At 44.0% G+C, this 25,719-nt stretch overlaps 1 protein-coding gene across 2 annotated transcripts in view; it reads left to right on the forward strand.

Moving 5' to 3' along the window:
* SH3PXD2B (SH3 and PX domains 2B) overlaps window positions 1-25,719 on the forward strand; it is a 151,030-nt gene that overhangs the window by 78,372 nt on the left and 46,939 nt on the right. For both annotated transcript variants that reach the window (XM_066617240.1, XM_066617242.1), the window contains exons 4-5: window positions 5,460-5,536; window positions 11,985-12,076. In XM_066617240.1, coding sequence (XP_066473337.1) covers window positions 5,460-5,536; window positions 11,985-12,076 — 169 coding nt within the window. The remainder of the gene's footprint in view (window positions 1-5,459; window positions 5,537-11,984; window positions 12,077-25,719) is intronic.

Below are 25,719 nucleotides of genomic sequence, written 5' to 3' on the forward strand. Positions count from 1 at the left end.
GGCTCCCTCCACTGCTTGCTGTTTCACATCTGTGATGCAGCAGTGGCAGCAAAGGGAAGGCCGGCCTTGCTTTGTGCAAGGCCTTTTATAGGCCTTGAGCTATTGCAAGACCTTCATTCATTCATATAAGTTCCATCTCTAATATATTCATTTATGTAAATTTATTCAAATTTGAAATGTAAATTAATTTTTTTTCCTGGCCCCCGACACAGTGTCAGAGAGTTGATGTGGCCCTCCTGCCAAAAAGTTTGGACACCCCTGCTTTAAAGGGAAGGAGAGGAAGGTAGCCCTCAGAGTGGCGGGAAGCAGCACACTCCTCCTCCTATTTTGGAGGAGGTGCACTGCTTCTGGCTCCAATGGAGCCTTTTCATGCTGCTTCTGAGCAGCTCAAAAGGCTCCATCAGAGCTTTCTGATGGGAGTGGCGGCCAGGACAGAGGTGAGCACCACTTCCAGGAGGTGGGCAGTGCATGCTGCCTGGGCACTGCTTTCAGCAGCACCAAAAAAATCAAATGGAGCTTTTCGCGCTGCTTAGAAGCAGTGTGGAAGGGAGACTGGGCTGCCTCCTTCCTTCCCCCTTTTTTTCAAAGGGAGAAAGGGGGAGGCAGCCATGTGGAAATAATTGCAGTGACAATGATATCACTACAGTTACTTCTGGGTCAGTGGCAGGGAGAGGCAGCAAAGACAGATGTGGCCCCGGGTGGATAAAAGCCCAGGACCGCCTCTGGTTTTGGGTCCCCATTGCAGGCAGAATTGCCATGTAACATCTGTGGCCAGTCTGAGTCACTGGTCATACTTTTTTTGCTGCCTTTTGCATAAGCTAATGACTATCTTTATTGCTGTGTTTTGTTGTATTAGTAATTTTGTTTGAAATATTTTTGTGCATCACTGAGTAATATACGAAAGTGGTTTAAAACATTTTTATAAATAAAAAAACAATAAATTGAGGCAAGCTCTGTCCTTGGTTTATAGTAGCCTTGTTTTATAAATGTTCATCATTTCTCATTTTCGTTGAAATCAGTGGGACGAGTTAGCAGCTTTGGTCTAGTTTATTTTAGGAGGTGTTTAGCACTACCAATTTCCTTCGGGTTTAGCCTTAAGCTTTGCTTGACTGTTGAACCTGAGCTTGACACAGGAAAATAGTCATGCAGACTTGAGAAGTCTCATTGCAGGACACTTGGGGCTTTCCCAGGGTGAAGGTGATGAAAGTCCCCTTCCCCTGAGGAGACCTCCGGTAGTGCGATAGCCGTTTTGGCGCTGCTGCACCTGGCAGAGCCACCGGCTTTGGGACTGAGCTGCCCGTTCCGTTTTCTAATTGTTAAAAATTAACAAGATCCTTCTCAATAGGAGATCCTGTCATTGTAATCAAAAGTTTTTTTAAAAACACACACAGCTATTTTTGCAGTACTGTATTGCAATCTTTTAAGTGAAGGGTGTCCTTGCCTCAAGGAGGAGAAAGGAGAAATTATGCAGCTGTTGTAATGTGCCCCCTTAGTTTGTGCCTTGATAAAGCAGGTCCTCCTATGACTGTCTTTTGCTTAGTACTTAACTGTTCTGGGCAGCCTGGAGTTAATATGATTTTTTTTACTAATTAGATATTTTTCTAGAATCACCTTTGTATTAGCAAATACACATCCTGTTTCAGTTGCAAAAATATGAAAAGACAACAGTTTGTTATCAGCTTGGCACTGAGTTGCTGTAATAATTCAATCTTTTTTTTTTCATTCCAGTGTATTTGTGTCTTAGAATTCCATTTCAATGGCATCTATTAGTATAAATGCTTGTTCTTTTGGAGGACTGGTTTATCTGAGACATTGGTGATAGGCCTGTCAACGGTTATATCCACAAGACCAAATCCTGCTTTCTACTGCTATGTTTGCCGTTCTAGTTTCCTCACTTTAAAAGTACTTAGAATTGTGGCTCGCAACTAGATTTTTGGGAGGACTACTGTGCAAATGGGTCAGAAAAGAAAACCCAAGTCTCAGCTTTCACCCTCAAGGTAGTTGTGGCAGATCCTGTTGTTACAGATATAACTCATATGTACGCCTCTCTTTTTCTGGAGTTGGCAATTGTGGGGGCCAAGTGATACCTCTTGTTGGGCAGCATTTCACCTTTCAAGCTTCCAGTAGTTGACAATTAGAACAGCTGGAGAAACTATGCAAATAACTTAGGCATTAATGAGACTATGAAGAAAATTCCTTTGTCATATTAAGACAAGCAGTTACTTCAATTCACAGTTACATGTTCTTAACATTCTCACTCCTGTGCTGCTCACACTGAGCAAATATCATGTGTACAGGCTCTTTAAAGTGTAATAATATCCTGTACTGATTTCTTCATCAGTAATGCCCTTCATCAATAATACCCTACTGATTTCTTCTGCAGTCATAAGCTTACATTTCTCCTTCCAAGAATGCACTGTGAGAAACAGAGACAAGAGGAACTCTGATATATTTTCCATGTGATTTTATAAATGTAGTTCTCCTAAGAGGAAAGAGCATTATGAGCTCCTTTTCTCAAAAGGTGCATGAACATTACAGAAGTTAGAGCATGCTTGCCTGAAAAACTTCTACCAAATTCCATATCTAAGCTCCTGTGAATGCAACCCATTAACAATTTTTAACTGCTATGTACAACTTAGAAAGGAATACTTTTTTAAAGAATGATACAGCAGAAATGAAGAAATTTACACTTCGCTTGACTACCTAATGGCTAAAGCTGTTGGTTTTTGGTGAGTAAAATAAGATTACAGCCTAAGTCAGGGCTTTTTGGACTGGGGTGTCATGACGCCCCAGCCTGTGGGCCCTGGCCTCTACCCCCTTAAGGGGGGGTAAGAGATCAATAAGTCACCGGGCCCTGATGGCATCCACCCAAGAGTTATTAAGGAATTGAAGAATGAAGTTGCAGATCTCTTGACTAAGATATGCAACTTGTCCCTCAAAACGGCCATGGTGCCAGAAGATTGGAGGATAGCAAATGTCACGCCTATTTTTAAAAAGGGAAAGAGGGGGGACCCGGGAAACTATAGGCCGGTCAGCCTAACATCCATACCGGGTAAGATGGTGGAATGCCTCATCAAAGATAGGATCTCAAAACACATAGACGAACAGGCCTTGCTGAGGGAGAGTCAGCATGGCTTCTGTAAGGGTAAGTCTTGCCTCACAAACCTTATAGAATTCTTTGAAAAGGTCAACAGGCATGTGGATGCGGGAGAACCCGTGACATTATATATCTGGATCTTCAGAAGGCGTTTGACACGGTCCCTAACCAAAGGCTACTGAAAAAACTCCACAGTCAGGGAATTAGAGGACAGGTCCTCTCGTGAATTGAGAACTGGTTGGAGGCCAGGAAGCAGAGAGTGGGTGTCAATGGGCAATTTTCACAATGGAGAGAGGTGAAAAGCGGTGTGCCCCAAGGATCTGCCCTGGGACAGGTGCTTTTCAACCTCTTCATAAATGACCTGAAGACAGGGTTGAGCAGTGAAGTGGCAAAGTTTGCAGATGACACCAAACTTTTCCGAGTGGTGAAGACCAGAAGTGATTGTGAGGAGCTCCAGAAGGATCTCTCCAGACTGGCAGAATGGGCAGCAAAATGGCAGATGTGCTTCAATGTCAGTAAGTGTAAAGTCATGCACATTGGGGCAAAAAATCAAAACTTCACATATAGGCTGATGGGTTCTGAGCTGTCTGTGACAGATCAGGAGAGAGATCTTGGGGTGGTGGTGGACAGGTCAGTGAAAGTGTCGACCCAATGTGCGGCGGCAGTGAAGAAGGCCAATTCTATGCTTGGGATCATTAGGAAGGGTATTGAGAACAAAACGGCTAGTATTATAATGCCGTTGTACAAATCGATGGTAAGGCCACACCTGGAGTATTGTGTCCAGTTCTGGTCGCAGCATCTCAAAAAAGACATAGTGGAAATGGAAAAGGTGCAAAAGAGAGCGACTAAGATGATTACGGGGCTGGGGCACCTTCCTTATGAGGAAAGGCTACGGTGTTTGGGCCTCTTCAGCCTAGAAAAGAGGCACCTGAGGGGGGACATGATTGAGACATACAAAATTATGCAAGGGATGGACAGAGTGGATAGGGAGATGCTCTTTACACTCTCACATAATACCAGAACCAGGGGACATCCACTAAAATTGAGTGTTGGGCGGGTTAGGACAGACAAAAGAAAATATTTCTTTACTCAGCGTGTGGCTGGTCTGTGGAACTCCTTGCCACAGGATGTGGTGATGGCGTCTAGCCCAGACGCCTTTAAAAGGGGATTGGACAAGTTTCTGGAGGAAAAATCCATTACGGGGTACAAGCCATGATGTGTATGCGCAACCTCCTGATTTTAGAAATGGTCTATGTCAGAATGCCAGATGCAAGGGAGGGCATCAGGATGAGGTCTCTTGTTATCTGTTGTGCTCCCTGGGGCATTTGGTGGGCCGCTGTGAGATACAGGAAGCTGGACTAGATGGGCCTATGGCCTGATCCAGTGGGGATTTTCTTATGTTCTTACGAGGCAGCGGCGCGATCCCCAGGATTGTGCCGCTGAGGGGACTGCAGGGGCTTGGGTGCACTTATCCGAGCCTCCTGCGATCACGCCCCACTTCCGCAAAACCAGAAGTGAAGCGTTATCGCTCCACTTTCACTTGTGAAGCTTTGGGGAGCCCTGCGGACAGCCGCACAGGGTTCCCTGCACTCCTGGGAGGCTGCAGGAGGCTTGGGTAAGTGCCTTGCCCCCGTCCCTGCTGCCTCTCCCCCCCCCCAAGAACTTAGAGCGGTTTTCAAAGTTCCGGAGAGTTTGAAAACCGCTGACCTAAGTCTTACTGAACACAATGGGCTTACGTCTGAGTAAGGTAACACAGCTATCCAAACACTTCTACTAACGGTCAAATACATCATATAAAGTTAGAGCCTTTGTGTAGTAACTTTCTCTCTCAAGTAGCAGAAGGTCACAATTTAGGTTGGGGCTATGACTCACTTTACCTTGGTGCAGTCCTCCCAACATTTAACCCCCAAGTGCCATTTGCTACAATTTTTGATGGGAAAATGACACAGATGTGAACTACACACCCCTTATCTCCATGTTACAGTCCCAATTCAAATTGCAGTAGCAGCTGCTACTTGCAGCTGAAGGCAAGCATCTGATGACGTGATAACTTGTTCAGTGTCACATGCAGTTTGACCCCAGCACCCTTGATGAAATAAAATAATATCCAGCATTTAAAACAATGAGAACATAAGTTGATTCCCATGAGATTGGTCCAAAAAAAGTGTGACATACTTTGTTGTATTATTTATTTATGTTCTGTCTGAATGCTCTCACAAAAAAATTTTGAAGACTGAGTGCAGTGGCATCAGGCTGAAGGTTACAGCTTAATCAGCCCACAAAGATTACTTTGAGGGATGAAGTTCTGATAAAACCAAAGTGTGTGACAAACAGTGATTGCTCGCTCTTGTCTCTCCTACAGGAAAGATCCTCTTCCGCCGAAGCCACATCCGTGATGTTGCTATTAAGCGTCTTATACCCATTGATGAGTACTGTAAGGTAAGCCTTGTTTTCTCCCTTGCATTTGTGCTGGTTACTGAGCTACAATCTTTTAAAATGATTGGTACCCCGTACTTGTTAGGTTGCTTTTTGTATAGATATGCCATGCTCTGTGGTACTGCCATGATTGCTTGTGCTGGTGCATTTTCACTTGACCTGGAATCTCGACAGCTGATGGTCTCAAATCATCAGGAAAGTGTGGGGTAGAATTGGCATGAAATTGTTTCATGAGCAAACCTTGATAGACGGATTCTATGAGCCCTGCTTAACAGTATGACTTACCTGCTGCCCTTTTCCTTTCTGGCACTGGTTCCTTCTTATGAAGAGCACAGGGTAGCAGTATTCCAAATAAGAAAAAAAGAAGAAGAAGAAATCATGGAGATTGCTGTGGTTTGTTGATATATAGTAAATGCTGAGTGTTACAGGAATTAATTGTAACCACATCCTTTCCAAAAGCTGTATAAGCAACAATAGCTTCTTTCTTGCTTTCCTGGGAAACGAGGGGAATCTTAATTTCCAAAGACAGTTCAAGAACCAATACTTTCATGATTATATAGAAGCCAATTAGAGGCTCATCTTGTTAGGCAATGACTTCATCTTGCAAACCAGGGAGAGAACAATTCTGTTCTCCTGTGCTTTTCCAGTCTTCCTCTTTTTCTCCTTGCATAGTAAAATTGTTGATTAATTTGAGAGAGCCAAGATTGCTTGAGAGATCAAAAAGAGAAATTGATTTCCAAGTTTTAGAATTCTTAGTGTGTAGCAGTCTGGGGACAACTAAACAAATTATGTTTTGTATTAAACAATCCATGCTCATCGTATTGGATATGAGATGTCAGATTTTCAAAAATTATATTGGTGATACTGTGCTTCATAGCTGTGTAATCATGGTAAATGATAACCATTTATACCTGGATATCATTTAGACTAGTCCTATCCTTCCATATATATTTTTTAAAGTTAATCTTCCAGTGACTTGGTAATACTGTAATTGGGGAAGAGCATTAAACATTTTGTGGGGAAAGTTTAAAGATCAGGTTGAAGGCAAGGAACTTTATCAAGTAGTCATAATTATTGAATAGTAGTTTCTGTTCTTCATCAGGATTCTTAGAAATCTTTGGTGCTTGAGAGGTCAGATTTATTTCTGTGCTCTGCTTGAGAAATGACTTATAGAGGATATTATATCAAGGTCCAACAAATGGGTCAGTTACTTGACAGCTTCTAGCCATGAAGTTAATCTTGTGTAAAATAGAAATTACTGCATTAATTTTGAGGAACAATATAGACTGTTTGGGTTTTGTTCGCTTCCCATATCTGGTACATTGATGGTGAATGTAATGAAAAGCTGAGGGAAGGCAGTTTGTTCTGGGAAATGTTCCTTTCTTTTGACAACTAACTGCTTTTCAGAAATGATTTTGCTTTAGCAGAACCATAATTTTAATCTGTATAGTATTTGGTTGAATGCCCTTGTGGTGGAAAAGAGGGGGCTGGAGGGCAGAACAGACATGATAGTAGTGAAGTGTGATGTTCAGAGAGGCACAGCAAACCTGCGCCCTCCCAAATAAACTTGGACAAGGCAGATAAATCTGGAAAAATTGAAAGGAGTTTATTAAAGAGCTAAGAGACATAGCAATAAGAACGAAAGTTTTGTAAAGGGTTCAAAATGAGGAACATAACAAAAAAAATTAGGATGACAAATTGGTGAGATGGTTGACAAAGAGATTAAAATGCAAGTGTCAAATTTCCTCACCACAATTATCTAGAAACCATCCAGTTTGCTCACATTGTTCCAGGGTCTGGTTCATATAACCAGAATGTAGCAAGGCTGGTGGATGTGCTCTTTTCACAAAAATGGCATCTGTTTGCCAGTGTTGGACTAGGCAAGGCATCAGTCATCCTGGTGCATAACTTTAAGAAGCCCTGGATTGATGATACCATTGGTTCTTCCAGTTGGATTGTTTGTGCCACCTGGATACCTCTACCTGCCCCCTTCCTTTGCTCAGATGGGTTTGGATGTGCAATTCACTATTCCATGCCAGATCTAGAGGAGAATTGACTAGGATCTATTGTTTTGGGGAAAGCCAGATGAGAAGACAAAGAATGCACAAAATCACCTGTCTGTCCTGCCATGAGACTCTTCTGTAGTGGTACTGAATTCGCAGAGTCATCTGCTGTGGAATGTTTTAGATGCTGATTTAGGATGCTTAAGTATCACAGAAGCATTGAGGCAAGGGAGAGGGGCAATTTAGAAGATTTTTTAAATGGTCAAGTAATAGAGAGATATCCAGGGATTTTTGCAACAACTCTCCTTAAACATTTAGTCAATCCACCTTGGCATCTGCTCCAGCATTTGTAGGCAGATGAGAAAAGTAAGTTTTCTGGGCTTTGGCCAAAAAGAAACATTGATATCCTCAATACCGTTCCCTCTAGTGCCTGCAGAAACAATTAACTTATTGCTTGTTAGCTGATTTAGTTTTGTGCAAATCCGATCTGCTGAGCTAGTCTTGCTGCAGAAGTCTTCCTTCAAGGATAGATAAAAATATGAGATGCATTGAGGTAGCACTTGCTTTCCAAATCACCTCTAATAACATAAAACTTTGAAAAACTGCTCTGGAGTAATCACTGAATAATATTGTTTCCAGAGTTCTAGAAGGACCACTTCTGCTGTTCTATTCTTTTTCAGCCATCTCAATTTAACAATGTATAATTCTCACACGATTATGAAGTATTTTTGCAACCTGCACTGTCAAATTCTAGGTAGACATATGTACCAAGTAACCCAAAACTCTACAAACCCCTAATTAGAAGATTTGAAATCTAGATCTCTTTTTTGGAAGATGGAATGCAAATACTGAGGAGTTTGTACCATTTAGGGCGCAATCCTGACTATGCCTTGGGCTGGGGCAAGTCTCTTGTGCTGACCCAGTAGGGTTGCAAACATGCTGTAAAGCATGTTTGCGCCTCCTCAAGAGTCAGCTGGGCCCATGCAGGGATGTGCGCTGGCTTGCGAAGCGCCGACTCGGGCAGGGAGGGTTACATCAGCCAACACAAGGTTCTGGGGAGGAGGCGGGAGGGAGGCGTTCCAGGGTGGGGAGAGGGCGAGCGGAGGACAGTCCCAGGTATGGGTGGGCAGGGAGTGAGCGGTGGGGCTGGGACCCGGCTGTTATGCTGGATCCCAACCCTATTCCCTGAGCAGTGTGTAGCGTCTGCAAGCCACTCCGCTGTCCTTGGAGTTATGCCACCTCTGGAGGTGGTCCAAGTCCGAGGAGACCCATTGGGGCTGTGGTGGCTTATCCGGGGATAAGGGAAGAGTTTCCCCTTACCTCCAACTGAGCCACTTCTGGCCCCAGTCTTGTGCTAGATACAGCGCAGGCTTTTTGGCCTACCTGTTTCAGCACAAGATTGGATTGCGCTGTTAGTCAGATTGACTCTGAGTATTGAAGTTTGGAAAAAGCCCTAATCTCAGCTGGCTGTATTCAGCTTTTTGGCAAAGGCTCAAAACGTTGTTTTGTCTTGCATTTGTGTGATGTGTCATCTGTTTGCCCCCTGTGCTTCTGTAGTAGTGTTTTGATCCTACTAGTTGCCCCCAATTTAACTGTATTGGTCTTATTATGGTTTTATATATTGGGTTCTTGTTTTGTTTTAAGTCTAAAATTGAAGTTTGATCCTTGAAGCATGGAAAAGAATCTGAATATTTGGGAAAATTAAGATGGCATTCTTTTCTATAAACACTGGTTCTTAGTTCAGTTCTAGTACTTTTTTCCAGGGCTGTGGCCGTTGGTGCTACATGCTTCTGCACACCTTTGATGAGTGTTTAATAGTATTGTGGTCACAGCCAAGTAGCATTTTTTATCAGTCTCTCCATGCCATCACATGGCCCAATTGCGTTTTAACCTTTGCACGATACTTTTGTGAAAGATCGTAGAGCATCATCCCAGGAGAGAGACAAGATCACCTGAAGAAAAAATACTGCTGTTCACCCCTTCTTCAAGATGTGCCTAAATGTGCACTCTGTCATGGGTGGATGAAGGAGGCCACCATAGGTGTACTGACCGACTTCTGGGAATCGTGATAGGCTTACAACAATAACAAGCTCTACTTGATCATGCTAGAAGCACCTGATGTTTGTTTGTTTATTATCTTGCATATCACAGCTGCCCATTTTTTAGCTGGATTTGGTGTTCGTTACTAGTTGGGCCCTACCCAGGGGCCTAGGACATTGCAGTGTGTTTACGTATAATGTGTGCTGAACCAAGCAAGGTAGCTTTTTGAGTTTGACTGATAGTGATTTTGTCAACATTCAGATGTTTTAAATGTCATTCAAGCATTTTGGGGACGGCACCCAGTGTACCAATCACAACTGGGATAACCACTGCTGATTTGTGCCAGAATCTTTGGATCTTAATTTTAAATCCTGATATTTACTAATTTTTTCATGCTTTTTCATCAGGCCAACTATCAACAGGTATTGCTATGTTGATAATGGTCACTTAATTTTTTTTTCTATTACTGTAATAACCTCGGGTGTATTATGCACCAAAACTTTTATCAGTTCGTATTCAAAAATCCCACAACAAAGTCTTCTCATTTTCTGTCACTTTTTCTGGTTTATACTCCCACCAATTATTAACTGCTTTGATGCTGTAGTTTCTGCATAAATTCCAATGGATCATTTTAGTCATTATGTCTAGATTTATAATCGGTCTGTGCAGTCTTCTTGCAGGAACTAAGGATATGGTCAACTGTTTCTTCGACTCCTTTATACAGTCTGCATTTTGCATCATTTGAGGATTTTTCAGTTCTGGCCTTTATTGCATTACTGTTGTTCTTGATGATGTTGATAATAGCTCTAATCTGATGGGGACAGTTTTCAAATGTGTGGGGTTTTTTAATGTAAAAAAAGTTCAGGGACGGATGCCCTATATTATGCACTTCTCATTAATACCGCTGAAAAAATATCTAACAGAGGCCCATGAAACTTATTTAATGACATTCCACATGGTAATCACAAAAAAACTGCATAATAAAACACACACACACACACACAAACACACACACACACACACACACACACACACAGAGAGCACCTTAGAGGTTGTGTTATCTGGCACTCAGGAATCAGGGGTTGCTGATTATCAAATGTGCTAGTTAATGCAGCTTTTACAAGCTCCCCCACACACACACATACACACTGACTGGGCTTCTCTTTGCCACTATGCCTTTTTCTCTTCTTCATGAGGGCCTTCTAGGAAAGGAGACATTCCACTTTCTTCATCACAAGGCCATCTTGAGGAAGGAACATTTGTTTCTAGCTGACTTCTGTGAACACAGAAGTACTGTGGAGTGGCATTGCAGAGGGAGCCCTGTGGGGTAAGCAAGGGAGGGGGCTGGGAGGGGCTGCATAACCATTACTTCAGTAGTTAGCATTTGTGTAGCTGAGGCAATGGGCAAAGATTCCAGTTAACCCACCTTGCCACTTAACCAAGTGCCAATAAGGTGACCATTACTGTACTGTGCTTTGAGTACTTTGATATCCTCAGAACAGAAGTGTGCAGGAAGTGTAAGCAACAAAAGAGAATAAAGTCCAGTTCTTCAAAGGTGCAAAAGAGAGCGACTAAGATGATTACGGGGCTGGGGCATCTTCCTTTTGAGGAAAGGCTATGGCGTTTGGACCTCTTCAGTCTAGAAAAGAGGCGCCTGAGGGGGGACATGATTGAGACATACAAAATTATGCAGGGGATGGACAGAGTGGATAGGGAGATGCTCTTTACACTCTCACATAACACCAGAACCAGGGGGCATCCACTAAAATTGAGTGTTGGGAGAGTTAGGACAGACAAAAGAAAATATTTTTTTACTCAGCGTGTGGTTGGTCTGTGGAACTCCTTGCCACAGGATGTGGTGATGGCGTCTGGCCTGGGCGCCTTTAAAAGGGGATTGGACAAGTTTCTGGAGGAAAAATCCATCATGGGTTACAAGCCATGATGTGTATGTGCAACCTCCTGACTTTAGAAATGGGCTATGTCAGAATGCAAGGGAGGGCACCAGGATGAGGTCTCTTGTTATCTGATGTACTCCCTGGGGCATTTGGTGGGCCGCTGTGAGATACAGGAAGCTGGACTAGATGGGCCTATGGCCTGATCCAGTGGGGCTGTTCTTATGTTCTTATGTTCAGTTGTTGAAGTGCTAGAACCCTGACATTATCTTCTACGTCTCTTGAACAGCTCCAAGCAGTAGGTGATCATGCATATCTAATCAAGCATGATCTATACTGGGGAAATTATGGTTTCAGGTCTACTCTGGCAAATATTTGGTAATGAGCAGTGCAGTGGATAGAGAATGTGCTTGGACCACCAACAGGCCCAAGCCAGTTACAAGCTGATTCCTGCTCAGGCACGAAATGACTGGCATACCAGCTCTTCATTTTCTAACAGTGTGCTTTCATTTGCAGGCTCTGATCCAACTACCGCCATACATCTCTCAGTGTGATGATGTTCTCCGGTTCTTTGAAACGAGACCAGAAGACTTAAACCCTCCCAAAGAGTAAGTTGGTTATGAGCAACTTGCACAGCTGTACTTGAGAAATACTGTATGGAGGCAGCAGCATGTGCACTCTGAGAAATCCAGTTCCTTTTTAAGCATCATCACTTTACAGAAGGAGGGAAGAAAGATGTTTTAATGCTGAAAACCTGTTGAAGCCTCTTTTTGTTTTCATGTTGAAAATGTTGAAGCCTCTTTTCTAGACTGAGCAGCCCCAAACTCTGTAGCCTTTCTTCATAAGGGAGGTGCCCCAGCACAGAAACCAGAATTATTACTGAGCTGGGGCACCTCCCTTATGAAGAAAGGCTACAGCTTTTGGGGCTCTTCAGTCTACAAAAGAAGCCCCTGAGGGGGGACATGATTGAGACATACAAAATTTTGTAGGGGGTGGATCCACTGGTTAGAGAGAGACTCTTTACCCTCTCACATAACACCAGAACCAGGAGACATCCACTAAAATTGAGTGTTGGGAGAGTTAGGACAGGCAAAAGGAAATATTTCTTTACCCAGTGTGTAATTAGTCTGTGGAACTCTTTGCCACAGGAAGTAGTGATGGCATCTTGCCTAGATGCCTTTAGGAGGGGATTGAACAAATCTCTGGAGGAAAAGTTCATCACAGGTTAGAAGTCATGGTAGGTATCTGCAAGCTCTTGGTTTTAGAGGTAGGTTACCTCAGATTGCCAGATGCAGGGGAGGGCGCCAGGACGCAGGTTGTGTCTTGTTGTCTTTTGTGCTTCCTGAAGCATTTGGTGGGCCACTGTGAGATATAGGAAGCTGGACTAGATGGACCTTTGGCCTGATACAGCAGGGCTCTTCTTATGTTCTTATGAAATAAAAGTGTACGTATAAAGAGAGTTTGCAGTCATGCCACTGTGAAACCACCCTCAAAACCGAACTAACAGAGGGGAATACCAAGCTGTCTTTTAAGTTCCTCCAGCCAGAGAAGCAGACAGCAGTGAAGGAGGAAAGAAGTGGGTGGGGAAGAATAAGACTGACAACTTGAACCAGTGTTTGAATTGCTGTTATGTTTGTCAGTTGTGTTGTGAAGATGTAGCTGTAGGATTTGCTCTGAACTTGTTTTCTCATATTAAGACCCAGTCTAAACAATACAACTGCAACATTATTTAAAAATAAAGCCATTTAATCATTAATGAATTGAGGTGTTTTGGAGTCAAAAAGAGGAGGAAACTGCATATGATTACACAGCTAAATCATGCAAATGATGTGAGTAATTGTATAACCTCAAGGAAAGTATACTGTTCCAGCAGGGCCCAAGTCTTGTCTTTTCCTGAAGGAAAATCAATTTTTCAATCAAAATCAATCAATCTTTTCCTGAAGGACTATCAGTTTCTCTGGTTTCTTTCTGTTCTCTGTGAATTTGTTGTTGCCACTGCTAGAAATGAAATCAGCAACTCTGAAAGGGTCTGGCCTTTCAACAGAAAAGGAGAACTCTCCTGGCAAAAGATTGCCAGACACACACATGAGGGACAAAACACATGGGCAAGAAGGATCTAGTGCAGATGACTTCTGACACACCACAATGAAGCTTGGCATTTATCGAGGATGGTAAAGACTGAACTATAAGTGCAATACAATAATATTTTTTATGAGGATAAATATGTAAGAGAGAAGTGAAGTGTGAAATCTTAAAAACTCTGTGTGGAAAGTGATTCTAAAGCCACCGGATTAGATAGCACTCCTGAGGGAGGCTCAGGAGAATGGCAAGATTGAAGTGGCAAGGAAAGGGATGTCAGGTAAGGACAAGAAGGTTCTTTCTGGGAAAAAGGAAATGAGGGTTTGCTAAGCAGGCCTTGAGTTCCAGCTTCTCTGGGTTCAATAAGGGAGGCATGTGGGGGGGAAAAGGAGAGGCTAAAGGCTGGGGAAGCAAGTTGCTGACCTTCCTAGGTACTAAGGCTGACCCAAGGCTGGTACAGAGACTTCAGAGTGGTGTGTAATGCTGCACCAGTGAGTCAAATCTCACCAGGGATAAGTGTGAGCAGGGCATTTGAGAGGAATTTTATCAGGGGGTGCAAAGTTTCTTTTGGACTTCTTTGCAAAGAGGGAGGGGTGAAACAGAGCGGGGAGGGTAGTGACGGATGAGGAGAATCCTTTTGTGTGGACATACAGTCAGTTCCCGCTACCCACAGATTTCCTTATCCTTAAGTAGCAGGACTGACACCTCATGCTATTCACAGGATGTTCTCAGCTATCCAGTCTCTGCTGCCTTCTGACGGTGTCTACTGGCTTCCTGAATGCTGCAGAGCATTTCAAAATGGTGCCCGCAACTAGCACAGAGCCCTTTAAAATGGTCATGAAGCTTCCCATGGCCATTTTAAAGGGTCTGGTGCTAGTTGCGGGAGCCATTTTGAATGTTTCCACTACTGTGGGTGCTGGTCTTCACTGGATTCTGTCTCCATTGCTGGCAGGTAAACTACCCCTACCCTTAATCCCATTGATCCAATTGGATCAATGGTTCATCATTCACAGATTTTTTTTATCCACTGGGGTTTTCAGGAACCTAACCCCAGCAGATAACAAGAACTGACTGTAATTCTTGATGGGTCTGTATTACCCATTCCTGTGGGGGATGCTCATTTCTGATAATGCCATACCTTGGGAAAGGTGCAACTAGGCAGCACTTAATGCTCATGAGCAAGTTTTTTGATTCACATAGGGCTCTGGCTGAATTGTCAGTGAAGTTAGTGAGGCCAGGGCACTTTCTTTTGCTGCCTACAAATGGTCCTGCTTATCCCAAAACCAATAAACACCTAGGTGTGTGTATTGTTTTGTCAGATCTGGATAGGGTGGCAGGGCAAGATGTGGCTGCCTGTGGAAGTAGCCAGAACATGCATAATTGATGCTAAGTCTGTCTTCTCTAAGAGATTATGCTGAGTAGCGCTGTTGTTTTGTGTGTGTTTTTCCAAACACTTCCCCCTTTTCACCTTTTGTATTACCTCTTCAACAGTACATAGCAAAGTATGCTTTTGGACAAAGTTATGTGCTGATTTTACTCCATGAGCAAACTGATGCAAGAAGCACTTTCCAGTTGCCAACATCTTGAGCAATTTGTGCTGACAAACAGCAACCTCATGCTTGTGTTTTGAATTAAAAACAAGGAACGTCTGCAATCATTCTCTTTTTTAAACCCTTTCATGATGTAACACTTGTCTTGTGACTATGAGCTGCTTGTGACCAGAAGCCCTCTTTTTACGTGCTCTTATAATTATCAGCCACTCTCTCCTTGCCTGTCACTTTGTATTACCGAAATGTACAATTATGCAAAGAGAAATTGATTGTGCCAGTTGAAATTAAGAAATATTATGGAGAGGTGAGAAGAGGCTTAAGTTTTGTTATGTATCTAAACAGTGGAGCCCTTCAATATCCAGGTTCTCTGCAAGGACTTATTTGTAACATATAGGTTTTACCTCTGCCCTTGCTGTTTGAATGTTTAATGTTGGTTCCCTCCCTTGCACAATGACTCTCATTTTTTTGGCTTGTCATAGTTTCTTCCCTGGTTGTCAATCACTTGATTGGATTGGGCAAGGGCTCCACAGTCCATTAACTAATAGCTTGCTATCAGACTGCCTTCCCATCCATCCTGCCCAAAGTATTGTTTGTCCATTAAGCCTTGGTCCTTTTTTTAAAAAAAAAACTCATTAGCTAATGAATTGAAAGACCTGAGGAGAAGACAGGCTTGCTTGCATAGCTTTTTCAGTAGTATGGATAGGGATGGAATGGTGTTTTGTCAGGACCTTTCTGTAATGCTAGTTCTGTATCGTAAGAAGGATGAGTGAAACTTTTCGAGACCCTTCTTGGATTTTGTTTTTACAGTCAATGCTGCTAAGCAGTTGCGTTTTGCAAATGCACATTCCCCCACCTCATCCCTTGTTGGTCCTTACAAGGAGTAGAAAATAGCATTTGAACCTACTGTGCTACATTTATATTTTTGAGATCTCATGCATGGATAAATGGTTGCCTGCTCCAGTTCCGTGTCTCTTTCAGCCTTCGGTGCATCAGTCTTTCCTGTGATTTTTACAGGGAATGCACAAAATCCACATGCAGCTGTTTGGGGTAGCTCTGGAATGCTTGGTGGTGGCATCATCTTCATTGCCATTCTCTAGAGCCCATTACGGAAGCTGCGTGGGGCTTTGGGTCCAGCTGCATGGCTGCACATCTTAGAGGAAAGGGTTGATCTGTGTTGTGGCTATCCCTTTGCATTATGTGGAGGCACAGTCCTAACCAGGTCTACTCAGAAGTAAGTCCTGTTTTGTTCAGTGGGGCTTACTCTCAGGAAAGTGTGGTTAGGATTGCAGCCTGAATCCTTGGAAGGAGCTTTATGGCCCATCTTGAAGCAACCTTCCCATCTGTTGTCATTGGTTCTCCATGGCTAGATTGCCTGGGTCTTTGGATCCAGCTGCATGGCTGCACATCTTAGAGGAAAGGGTTGATCTGTGCTATGGCTATCCCTTTAAGAACATAACAACAGCCCCGCTGGATCAGGCCATAGGCCCATCTAGCCCAGCTTCCTGTATCTCACAGCGGCCCACCAAATGTCCCAGGGAGCACACCAGCTGACAAGAGACCTGCATCCTGGTGCCCTCCCTTGCATCCCTTTGCATTGTGTGGAGACCTTTGACCTTTGTCATTGGTTCTCATGGCTAGGTTGCCTTGTAAACAACAACAACAACAATACAGGTATTTATATACCGCCTTTCTTGGTCGTCAGATTTCTCCTCAGACTTTAATTCAAGGCGGTTTACATAGGCAGGCTGTTTAAATCCCCGTAGGGATTTTTACAATTAAAGAAAGGTTCTTTCTTTCAAAAACCACACAACATTTCAGATGGAACTTTTGCGGTTTGTTATCACTTTCTGGCCTCCTCCCACACAGGCTGACAAGCAGCTCCTTCCGAAGAGCAGGTGGAATAACTCAGCTCAGCTTGTCAGCTGCTTCAAGGTCTCGCCATTCACAGTGCTGGTGGCCTCTAACTGGCGACCTTCAGAAGTTATCTTCAGGCAGTTGGAGGCTTTTATGGTGGTGCCACGCCTTGAAACGCCCTTGTATGGGATAGCAAGGCTTTTTGAACTTGTCTACAAAAACTACTCCAATGTTCTTCCATCTCTCAACATGGCAAATGGGCCCAAGAATGTTTGTCTCTGACCCTTATGTGATTGGCATTCCATATGAAGTTGCCATCTTGGATTGACTAGGAAGCTGAATGAAATAAAATAGAATCCGAGGCATCAGTTTCAAAAAGATTTTCCTTGGACAGAATAAATGAATATGCTTCAGAATAAATTCTGAATTTTGATTAATTTTGATTAATACCCTGCCTTAGAAAATTAACAGGCCTATAATTTTTTTTTAATCTGCAACTACTATGCTAAAAAAATTTAGAATTATTAATCAGTTTTGTTATGTTTAAAGAACTGTATTGTGTTAAGTCATTGAGCTGTCTAAATCCTGTCTGAAACAGGATCTGTACTACATAAAGGGAAAATAAATGTTTCAGAATTGTAAACATGTTTTTTATTTGGGCTGAGGAAATTGCTTATGTATTATGGAATGAAAATATTGCTTAATTTGGAAACTGAAGCACACACTTTTGAGGGTGAGGGAGATGACTTCAATTGAAATTGAACCCCATGCAGTGAAATAAATTGAACCTGAATTCGAACCAACGATCAGTTAATTTTGATAAGTAGGGGTCTTAGAGCCCAGTCCTATCCTTTCCCCCACCATAGAATGTAGCTGCATTGTATGCTATAGTGGGGAGTGGGAAGATTGGGAGGCTTTGGAGAAGAAAGGGAAAATATTTTCCCTTACACTTCCATAAGCTTCCCAATCAACAGTGAGTCTCCTTGGGCCTTTGCCAGCTCTTTAGACAAAGGGGGTGTGTCTGGAGGCTAGGAAGGGGATAGCATCCAGCACAAGTCACCTGCACTGGGTGCCACCCCTCCCACCTTGGACACACCTCTAGCCCACCACAGTTCTGCTTTCCCTGCCAACCTACTTGAGTCATAAGAACATAAGAACATAAGAACAGCCCCACTGGATCAGGCCATAGGCCCATCTAGTCCAGCTTCCTGTATCTCACAGCGGCCCACCAAATGCCCCAGGGAGCACACCAGATAACAAGAGACCTCATCCTGGTGCTCTCCCCTACATCTGGCATTCTGACTTAACCCATTCCTAAAATCAGGAGGTTGCGCATACACATCATGGCTTGTACCCCATAATGGATTTTTCCTCCAGAAACTCGTCCAATCCCCTTTTAAAGGCGTCTAGGCTAGACGCCAGCACCACATCCTGTGGCAAGGAGTTCCACAGACCGACCACGCGCTGAGTAAAGAAATATTTTCTTTTGTCTGTCCTAACCCGCCCAACACTCAATTTTAGTGGATGTCCCCTGGTTCTGGTATTATGTGAGAGTGTAAAGAGCATCTCCCTATCCACTCTGTCCATCCCCTGCATAATTTTGTATGTCTCAATCATGTCCCCCCTCAAGCGTCTCTTTTCTAGGCTGAAGAGGCCCAAACGCTGTAGCCTTTCCTCCTAAGGAAGGTGCCCCAGCCCCGTAATCATCTTAGTCGCTCTCTTTTGCACCTTTTCCATTTCCACTATGTCTTTTTTGAGATGCGGCGACCAGAACTGGACACAATACTCCAGGTGTGGCCTTACCATCGATTTGTACAACGGCATTATAATACTAGCCGTTTTGTTCTCAATACCCTTCCTAATGATCCCAAGCATAGAATTGGCCTTCTTCACTGCCGCCGCACATTGGGTCGACACTTTCATCGACCTGTCCACCACCACCCCAAGATCTCTCTCCTGATCTGTCACAGACAGCTCAGAACCCATCAGCCTATATCTAAAGTTTTGATTTTTTGCCCCAATGTGCATGACTTTACATTTACTGACATTGAAGCGCATCTGCCATTTTGCTGCCCATTCTGCCAGTCTGGAGAGATCCTTCTGGAGCTCCTCACAATCACTTCTGGTCTTTACCACTCGGAAAAGTTTGGTGTCGTCTGCAAACTTAGCCACTTCACTGCTCAACCCTGTCTCCAGGTCATTTATGAAGAGGTTGAAAAGCACCGGTCCCAGGACAGATCCTTGGGGCACACCGCTTTTCACCTCTCTCCATTGTGAAAATTGCCCATTGACACCCACTCTCTGCTTCCTGGCCTCCAACCAGTTCTCAATCCACGAGAGGACCTGTCCTCTAATTCCCTGACTGTGGAGTTTTTTCAGTAGCCTTTGGTGAGGGACCGTGTCAAACGCCTTCTGAAAGTCCAGATATATAATGTCCACGGGTTCTCCCGCATCCACATGCCTGTTGACCTTTTCAAAGAATTCTATAAGGTTGGTGAGGCAAGACTTACCCTTACAGAAGCCATGCTGACTCTCCCTCAGCAAGGCCTGTTCGTCTATGTGTTTTGAGATCCTATCTTTGATGAGGCATTCCACCATCTTACCCGGTATAGATGTTAGGCTGACCGGCCTATAGTTTCCCGGGTCCCCCCTCTTTCCCTTTTTAAAAATAGGCGTGACATTTGCTATCCTCCAATCTTCTGGCACTGTGGCCGTTTTGAGGGACAAGTTGCATACCTTAGTCAAGAGATCTGCAACTTCATTCTTCAATTCCTTAATAACCCTTGGGTGTATGCCATCAGGGCCCGGTGACTTATTGATCTTTAATTTATCAATGAGGTCTGAAACATCTTCTCTTTTAACCTCTATCTGACTTAACTCCTCGGTTAGGAGGGGCCGTTCGGGTAGCGGTATCTGCCCGAGGTCTTCTGCCGTGAAGACAGATGCAAAGAACTCATTTAATTTCTCTGCCATCTCTAAGTCTCCTTTTATCTCCCCTTTCCCTCCCTCACCATCCAGAGGGCCAACCGCTTCTCTGGCGGGTTTCCTGCTTCTAACATATTTGAAGAAGCTTTTATTATTCCCCTTAATGTTGCTGGCCATGCGTTCCTCATAGTCTCGCTTGGCCTCCAGTATCACCTTCTTACATTTCTTTTGCCACAGTTTATGTTCCTTTTTATTCTCTTCATTAGGGCAAGACTTCCATTTACGGAAGGAAGCTTCCTTGCCCTTCACAGCCTCTCTAACTTGGCTGGTTAGCCATGCGGGCACCCTCCTGGATTTAGTGGAACCCTTCTTTCTTTGCGGTATACACCTCTGCTGGGCCTCTATTACTGTTGTTTTAAGCAGCCTCCATGCATTCTGGAGAGACTGGACTCTTTTTACCCTCCCTTTCAACCTCCTTCTAACCAGCCTCCTCATTTGAGGGAAGTCCGCCCGTCGGAAGTCAAGGGTTTTTGTTAGAGATTTGCCTGGTATTCTTCCCCCAACGTGCACGTCAAAACGGATCGCAGCATGATCACTGTTCCCCAATGGCTCAGTAACGTTTACATCTCTAACCAGGTCCTGCGTACCGCACAAAATTAAATCCAGAGTCACCTGTCCTCTGGTGGGCTCCGTGACTAGCTGATCTAAGCCACAGTCATTTAGCACGTCAAGAAATCCGGTTTCCTTATCGTGACCAGAACACAAATTGACCCAGTCAATATGAGGATAATTGAAGTCCCCCATGATTACAACCCTGTCCTTCCTTGTCACCTCCCTGATCTGTTTCCTCATTTCAAGGTCCCCATCAGATTTCTGGTCTGGAGGACGATAGCACGCCCCCAGTATTACATCGCTGCTCAAGCCTGGTAATTTAACCCACAGAGATTCTACGGTGGAGTCGGACCCACCTTCAATCTCTACTTTGCTGGATTCTATCCCTTCCTTAACATAAAGGGCCACCCCACCTCCAACACGCCCCTGCCTGTCCCTCCTGTAGAGTTTATAGCCCGGGATTGCGGTATCCCACTGATTCTCCGCATTCCACCAGGTTTCCGTTATGCCCACTATGTCAATATTTTCCCTTGTCACCAGACATTCCAGTTCTCCCACCTTTGCTCGTAGACTTCGGGCATTCGCATAAAAGCATTTATACACGGAGTGCCCCAGGATGGGCTGCTTATTCACTCCTTTGTCCCCGCATCCTCTCATTGTGCCAAGCCGTCTATCACATCCCATCTCCCTACCTTTCCCAATTTCTTCTCCTACCCTGCCTTTGTCTTGTTGTTCTCTAACCTCCCCATCCTCATCCCATAGGGATGAGGAGTCCCGAACCGGATGCCCCTCGGCTCCTGTCGGCCTTCCCCCAGGGATCAGTTTAAAAGCTACTCTGCCACCTTTTTAATGTTACGCGCCAGCAGTCTGGTTCCATTCTGGTTCAAATGGAGCCCGTCCCTCTTGTACAGGCCCCGCTTGTCCCAAAACGTTCCCCAGTGCCTAACGAATCTAAACCCCTCCTCCCTACACCACCGTCTCATCCACGCATTGAGACCCCTGATCTCCGCCTGCCTAGCTGGCCCTGCACGTGGAACAGGTAGCACTTCAGAGAACGCTACCTTTGAGGTCCTGGCTTTCAGCTTCCTGCCTAAAAGCCTAAATTTGGCCTCCAGGACCTCCCAGCTACACTTGCCCACATCGTTGGTGCCGACATGCACCACAGCCGCTACCTCTCCCCCAGCACTGTCTACCAGCCTGTCTAGACGAGAAGTGATGTCCGCAACCTTCGCACCAGGCAGGCAAGTCACCATGCGGTCCTCACATCCGTCGCAAACCCCCCTCTCTATGTTTCTAATAATCGAATCCCCCACTACAAGAAGCAGTGGGCCTTCCTTGCCCTGCCACCATGCATGGGGCCGCTCCAGACTCTCCGGTGGCAATCCAGAAGCACAGGTTTTGCTGCTGCCAGGGCACTGTTTACTACAGCTGTAAAGCAGCTGCCCCTGTTGTAACGCGAGTGCCCAATAGGATTGGGCTGTTAGTTTAATGCAATCTTTATAGGCACTTCTGATATTAAGCTGAAACAGGTTGCCATTTAAAATGTCAGTGCCAGCCAGATACATAAGGCTTCTCAGATTCTTCTGGGTACTTTCTGTGACTTTAAGGCAAGGATGCATTACTTAGTTCACTGTGGGCCACTGGTACTTTTTAGTCTGCTTTGCTACAATAATTGCATTTTTTGTTTAAAATGTTAACTGTTTTCTTTTGTTAACTCCCTCCTCCACTCTACCCCAGGGCTATTCAAACTGGGACATCATGACGCCCCAGCCTGACAGCCCTGGCCTCTGCCCCCTTAAGGGGAAGGGGCAGGGGGCGATCCAAAAGAGAAAGTGGAGCAGTCACACTCCACTTCTGAAAAACCGGAAGTGCAGCACGATTGCTACGCTTTCACTTTTAGAAGGCTGGGGAGCCCTGCAGACACACATAGGGCTCCCCGCACCTCCGACAGGCTGCTGCAGGGACTGGTAAGTGCGTGCCAGTCCCTAGAGCCCCCCTTAGCGACAAGATCCTGGGGATCGCGTCGCTGGCCCCCGCTGCCTCCCTCCCCTCCCCTGCAAGGACTTACTGCAGTCCTCAAACTCCCTCAGAGTTTGAAAACCACAGCTCTACCCTATACACATGCTCTGCTCTATCTCTACACCACCAGTCCGAATTCCGTTAATCAGCCCATCTTTTCTCTCTCGTATTTTGTGTGTGTGTGCTCTGCACCCTATCTCTGTTAGGTCTTCTTTTTCTCCACACATAGGACTTTCTGCAACCTCATCTCTGTTCTCACTCTGAACAACCTCAGAGGGGGGTTGTAAGGATAAAATGAGATATTTGCTTGCACGCCGCCCTGTGATTGTTGGAATAAAGACACAGTAAATAAATAATAAATAAATAGAGGTTACTTTGATCAGTTTTTCCCAGAGCACAAATCGCAACAATGATTTAAAAATTTTTCTTTGAAATCATAAGGGCTATTAGAAACTTTAAAAAACTGAGCTGCTTAGTATTCTAAATATTATCTTCACACAGATAAAATTTTCACTTTCCTGAGCAATCCAGTGAATGGGTATTGCATGTTTGTGCTTGATAATTATGTTGGAGTGAGGCTTAAATTGTATGTCTCTACTTGAAGATTGTACAGTACTATACTAGTGAAGGGAGCTGTCTTTCTATGCCTTGCCCTTTTTCTAGGAGGAAAAAGGGTAAGAGACGACTTGCAGTTCAAAGAATGGCTTAATAGATTCCTCTTTGCTGCCAGCAGTAAGCGGCTACTGTGTCTCAAGGACATCTTTGTTGTTTTCATGGCCCAGCTGGAAAGCTGAGAGGGTATTTATTAGCTACAATTCAAAATGTTAATAAAGTCCTTGACTGTCTCCTCTGGAGGGACTGGTGTGAACATTTTGCCCAGTGCTGTGTAGCCTGATACATTGTCAGCCTACCAATGGCAATATGAAGCTCAAAATTAGCTTTTGGTGAACTGCATCTGAGATTTGGCCGGATGTAATAATTCATAGACGAGATAAACACTTTCTCTGGGATCTTGAAAGGGAGCCAGGTCCTGCAAGATGCATTTCTATAAAGTAGCAAATACATGGAGAGGGAGGAAGTATATATTGTCACGCTCAAAGCCAAGTGTAACAGTTTTTCTGATAACAGTATATGTCCATAATATGGCAGTACTTCGGCCACACTTTTGCCAAGATAGTCTCCTTGCCTCATTGTGCGCCTAGGGAAACATTAAGAATCCACTCCTGATCTCATTAAACATTTTGGATAAACCTTCCAGTTGCATCAGTTCCAGAGGGATTTTATTACGGAGGGACTTTATTACGAAATGCAGTCTGTTGCAGCCAAAACAAAACTCCAGTGGTATCTTAAAGACTAATGTGTTTTTTTGTGATGCAAGGTTTTATGGGCTACAACCCACTTCATCAGATGCATTTGATAAAAACAGTTCTAGCCACAAAGGTTTCTGCCACGTGTCAGTGGTGGTCACATCTCAGTGATGGTCTTCTAACTGTTTGAAAAGAGACCACTTTTTATTTTCCAAATACTTGTCTGTAAACTCTAGACAAAATAGTTCAAAGAGACCCAAATTCAAATGTTGGTACACAGAGGCACAGTTCTTCTTTCCTAGACATGTAAGTACTACCGGAGGATGGGGTGTGTGTATGTGTTGTTTTGTAGTCTGAATGGGATAGGGCTACCTGCTAAGAACAACTTCTATACCAGGGATGCCAAGCTCATTTCAAATAGTGGGCTGAATAGCATTCATGGTCCCTGCTGAGGGCCAGAAGTTACATCATTACCAGAAAGTTGCTTTGTTAAGCAGATGATGGCCAGAAATAAGAACTTTGTTTTCACATAGAAACTCATTAGCTGCAAATGACAGAAGAGAAAATGTGCAAATCATAATTTCCCCCTTGCATATGGCTAACTGTCCCTCAATCTGCCCACTCCCTTGGTGCTGCTGAGTTCCACTACTGAAAGTGAACTCTTTGAGAAGAAAAAAATGTGGTGGTGGAAAGTTGATGGGGCACTGTGTGTTAGATGTGGTGGAAAGTTCAACACCCATCACTTGTGCATCTCCCCTTTGCTCTGTATGCAGCAGGTCTGAGGCAAAATCAGATTCATACGAGCAGGTTTTCTTTAGTCATGTGTGGTTGGGCTTCAGGACATATTTCAAAAGTGGGAATGACAATGAAATTACATCTTGGCACCTAGTAACCAGGATGAAAACCTGTTGGTTTAGGAAAGCAATACAGTAAAACGATTTGAATGGCAGGGTGCTGTAGGATTTGGAAAAAAAATTGTGCTTTATGGTTCTCCCTTCTGTTTGAAATACTTCTTTCTGTTGGCAAGAAGGAGCTCCTACAGTGAAGCTGGGAAAGCCTGGTGACCAGGGCAAAAAGCCACTGCTAAGCAAATGATTCAGCTGCTAGCAGTTTTCGCCACAGAACCCTGAGCCTCCATTGCATATGTGGTTATTAAAGCAATCTGCTCTGCTCCACCAGAGAGATGCAGCAGACAGAAAAGATTAGTCTCCTTGCTGGTTTTTTGTTCATTCCAGGAACATGTTTGCTAGACATCCATAAATCATAGTCATCTATGCCCCAGTAACATTAAAGAGGGCAGATCTGTTTCTTTTAAAGGAACACTATTAGTGTGTACTTTGAATCACACCATTTGGTGGGGGAGGAGATGAGGATTTTTATCTACAGTTGCCTCCCTTTTAAAGGAGGGGGGAGAGAGGCAATGGAATGTGTCTGACGTTTTGCTTGCTTGTCTAGTCTCACCTTATCTATAGAGCTTTAGGGTTCACTAAGTAGGAAGCTTCTAGGAGTTGAGCCTGTGCTTTTTGATCACACAGTGTCAGGCCCTGTTTGAAATGGATACTCAGAATTTAAAATATCTCCAGCATTTAAACTCCTGATGTACTGTACACAATGGTTTTATTTCTGATTAGTTGCTTAAGCATCAGAATTTACCAATCCAGAGTTCAGAGTCAGGCACTTTTGTAATCTTTATCATAAACAGGCTTAGGTTCAAATCTAAAAATCTTTATTGCGCAAAATTACTAAGTACAGTGAATGATTAATAGCCCGAGCCTATGATTTCCCCCCATCTTAATATGTAGCTGTGCTAAAACAGACTGTGCTGCATGTTATGGTGGGGATTGGGAAACTTGGGAGTTGCACAGAAAAACAATTTCTCTTACGTCTCCATAAGCCATTCAACTG

Source organism: Tiliqua scincoides, chromosome 2, assembly GCF_035046505.1.
Source record: "Tiliqua scincoides isolate rTilSci1 chromosome 2, rTilSci1.hap2, whole genome shotgun sequence".
Lineage (NCBI taxonomy): Eukaryota > Metazoa > Chordata > Lepidosauria > Squamata > Scincidae > Tiliqua > Tiliqua scincoides.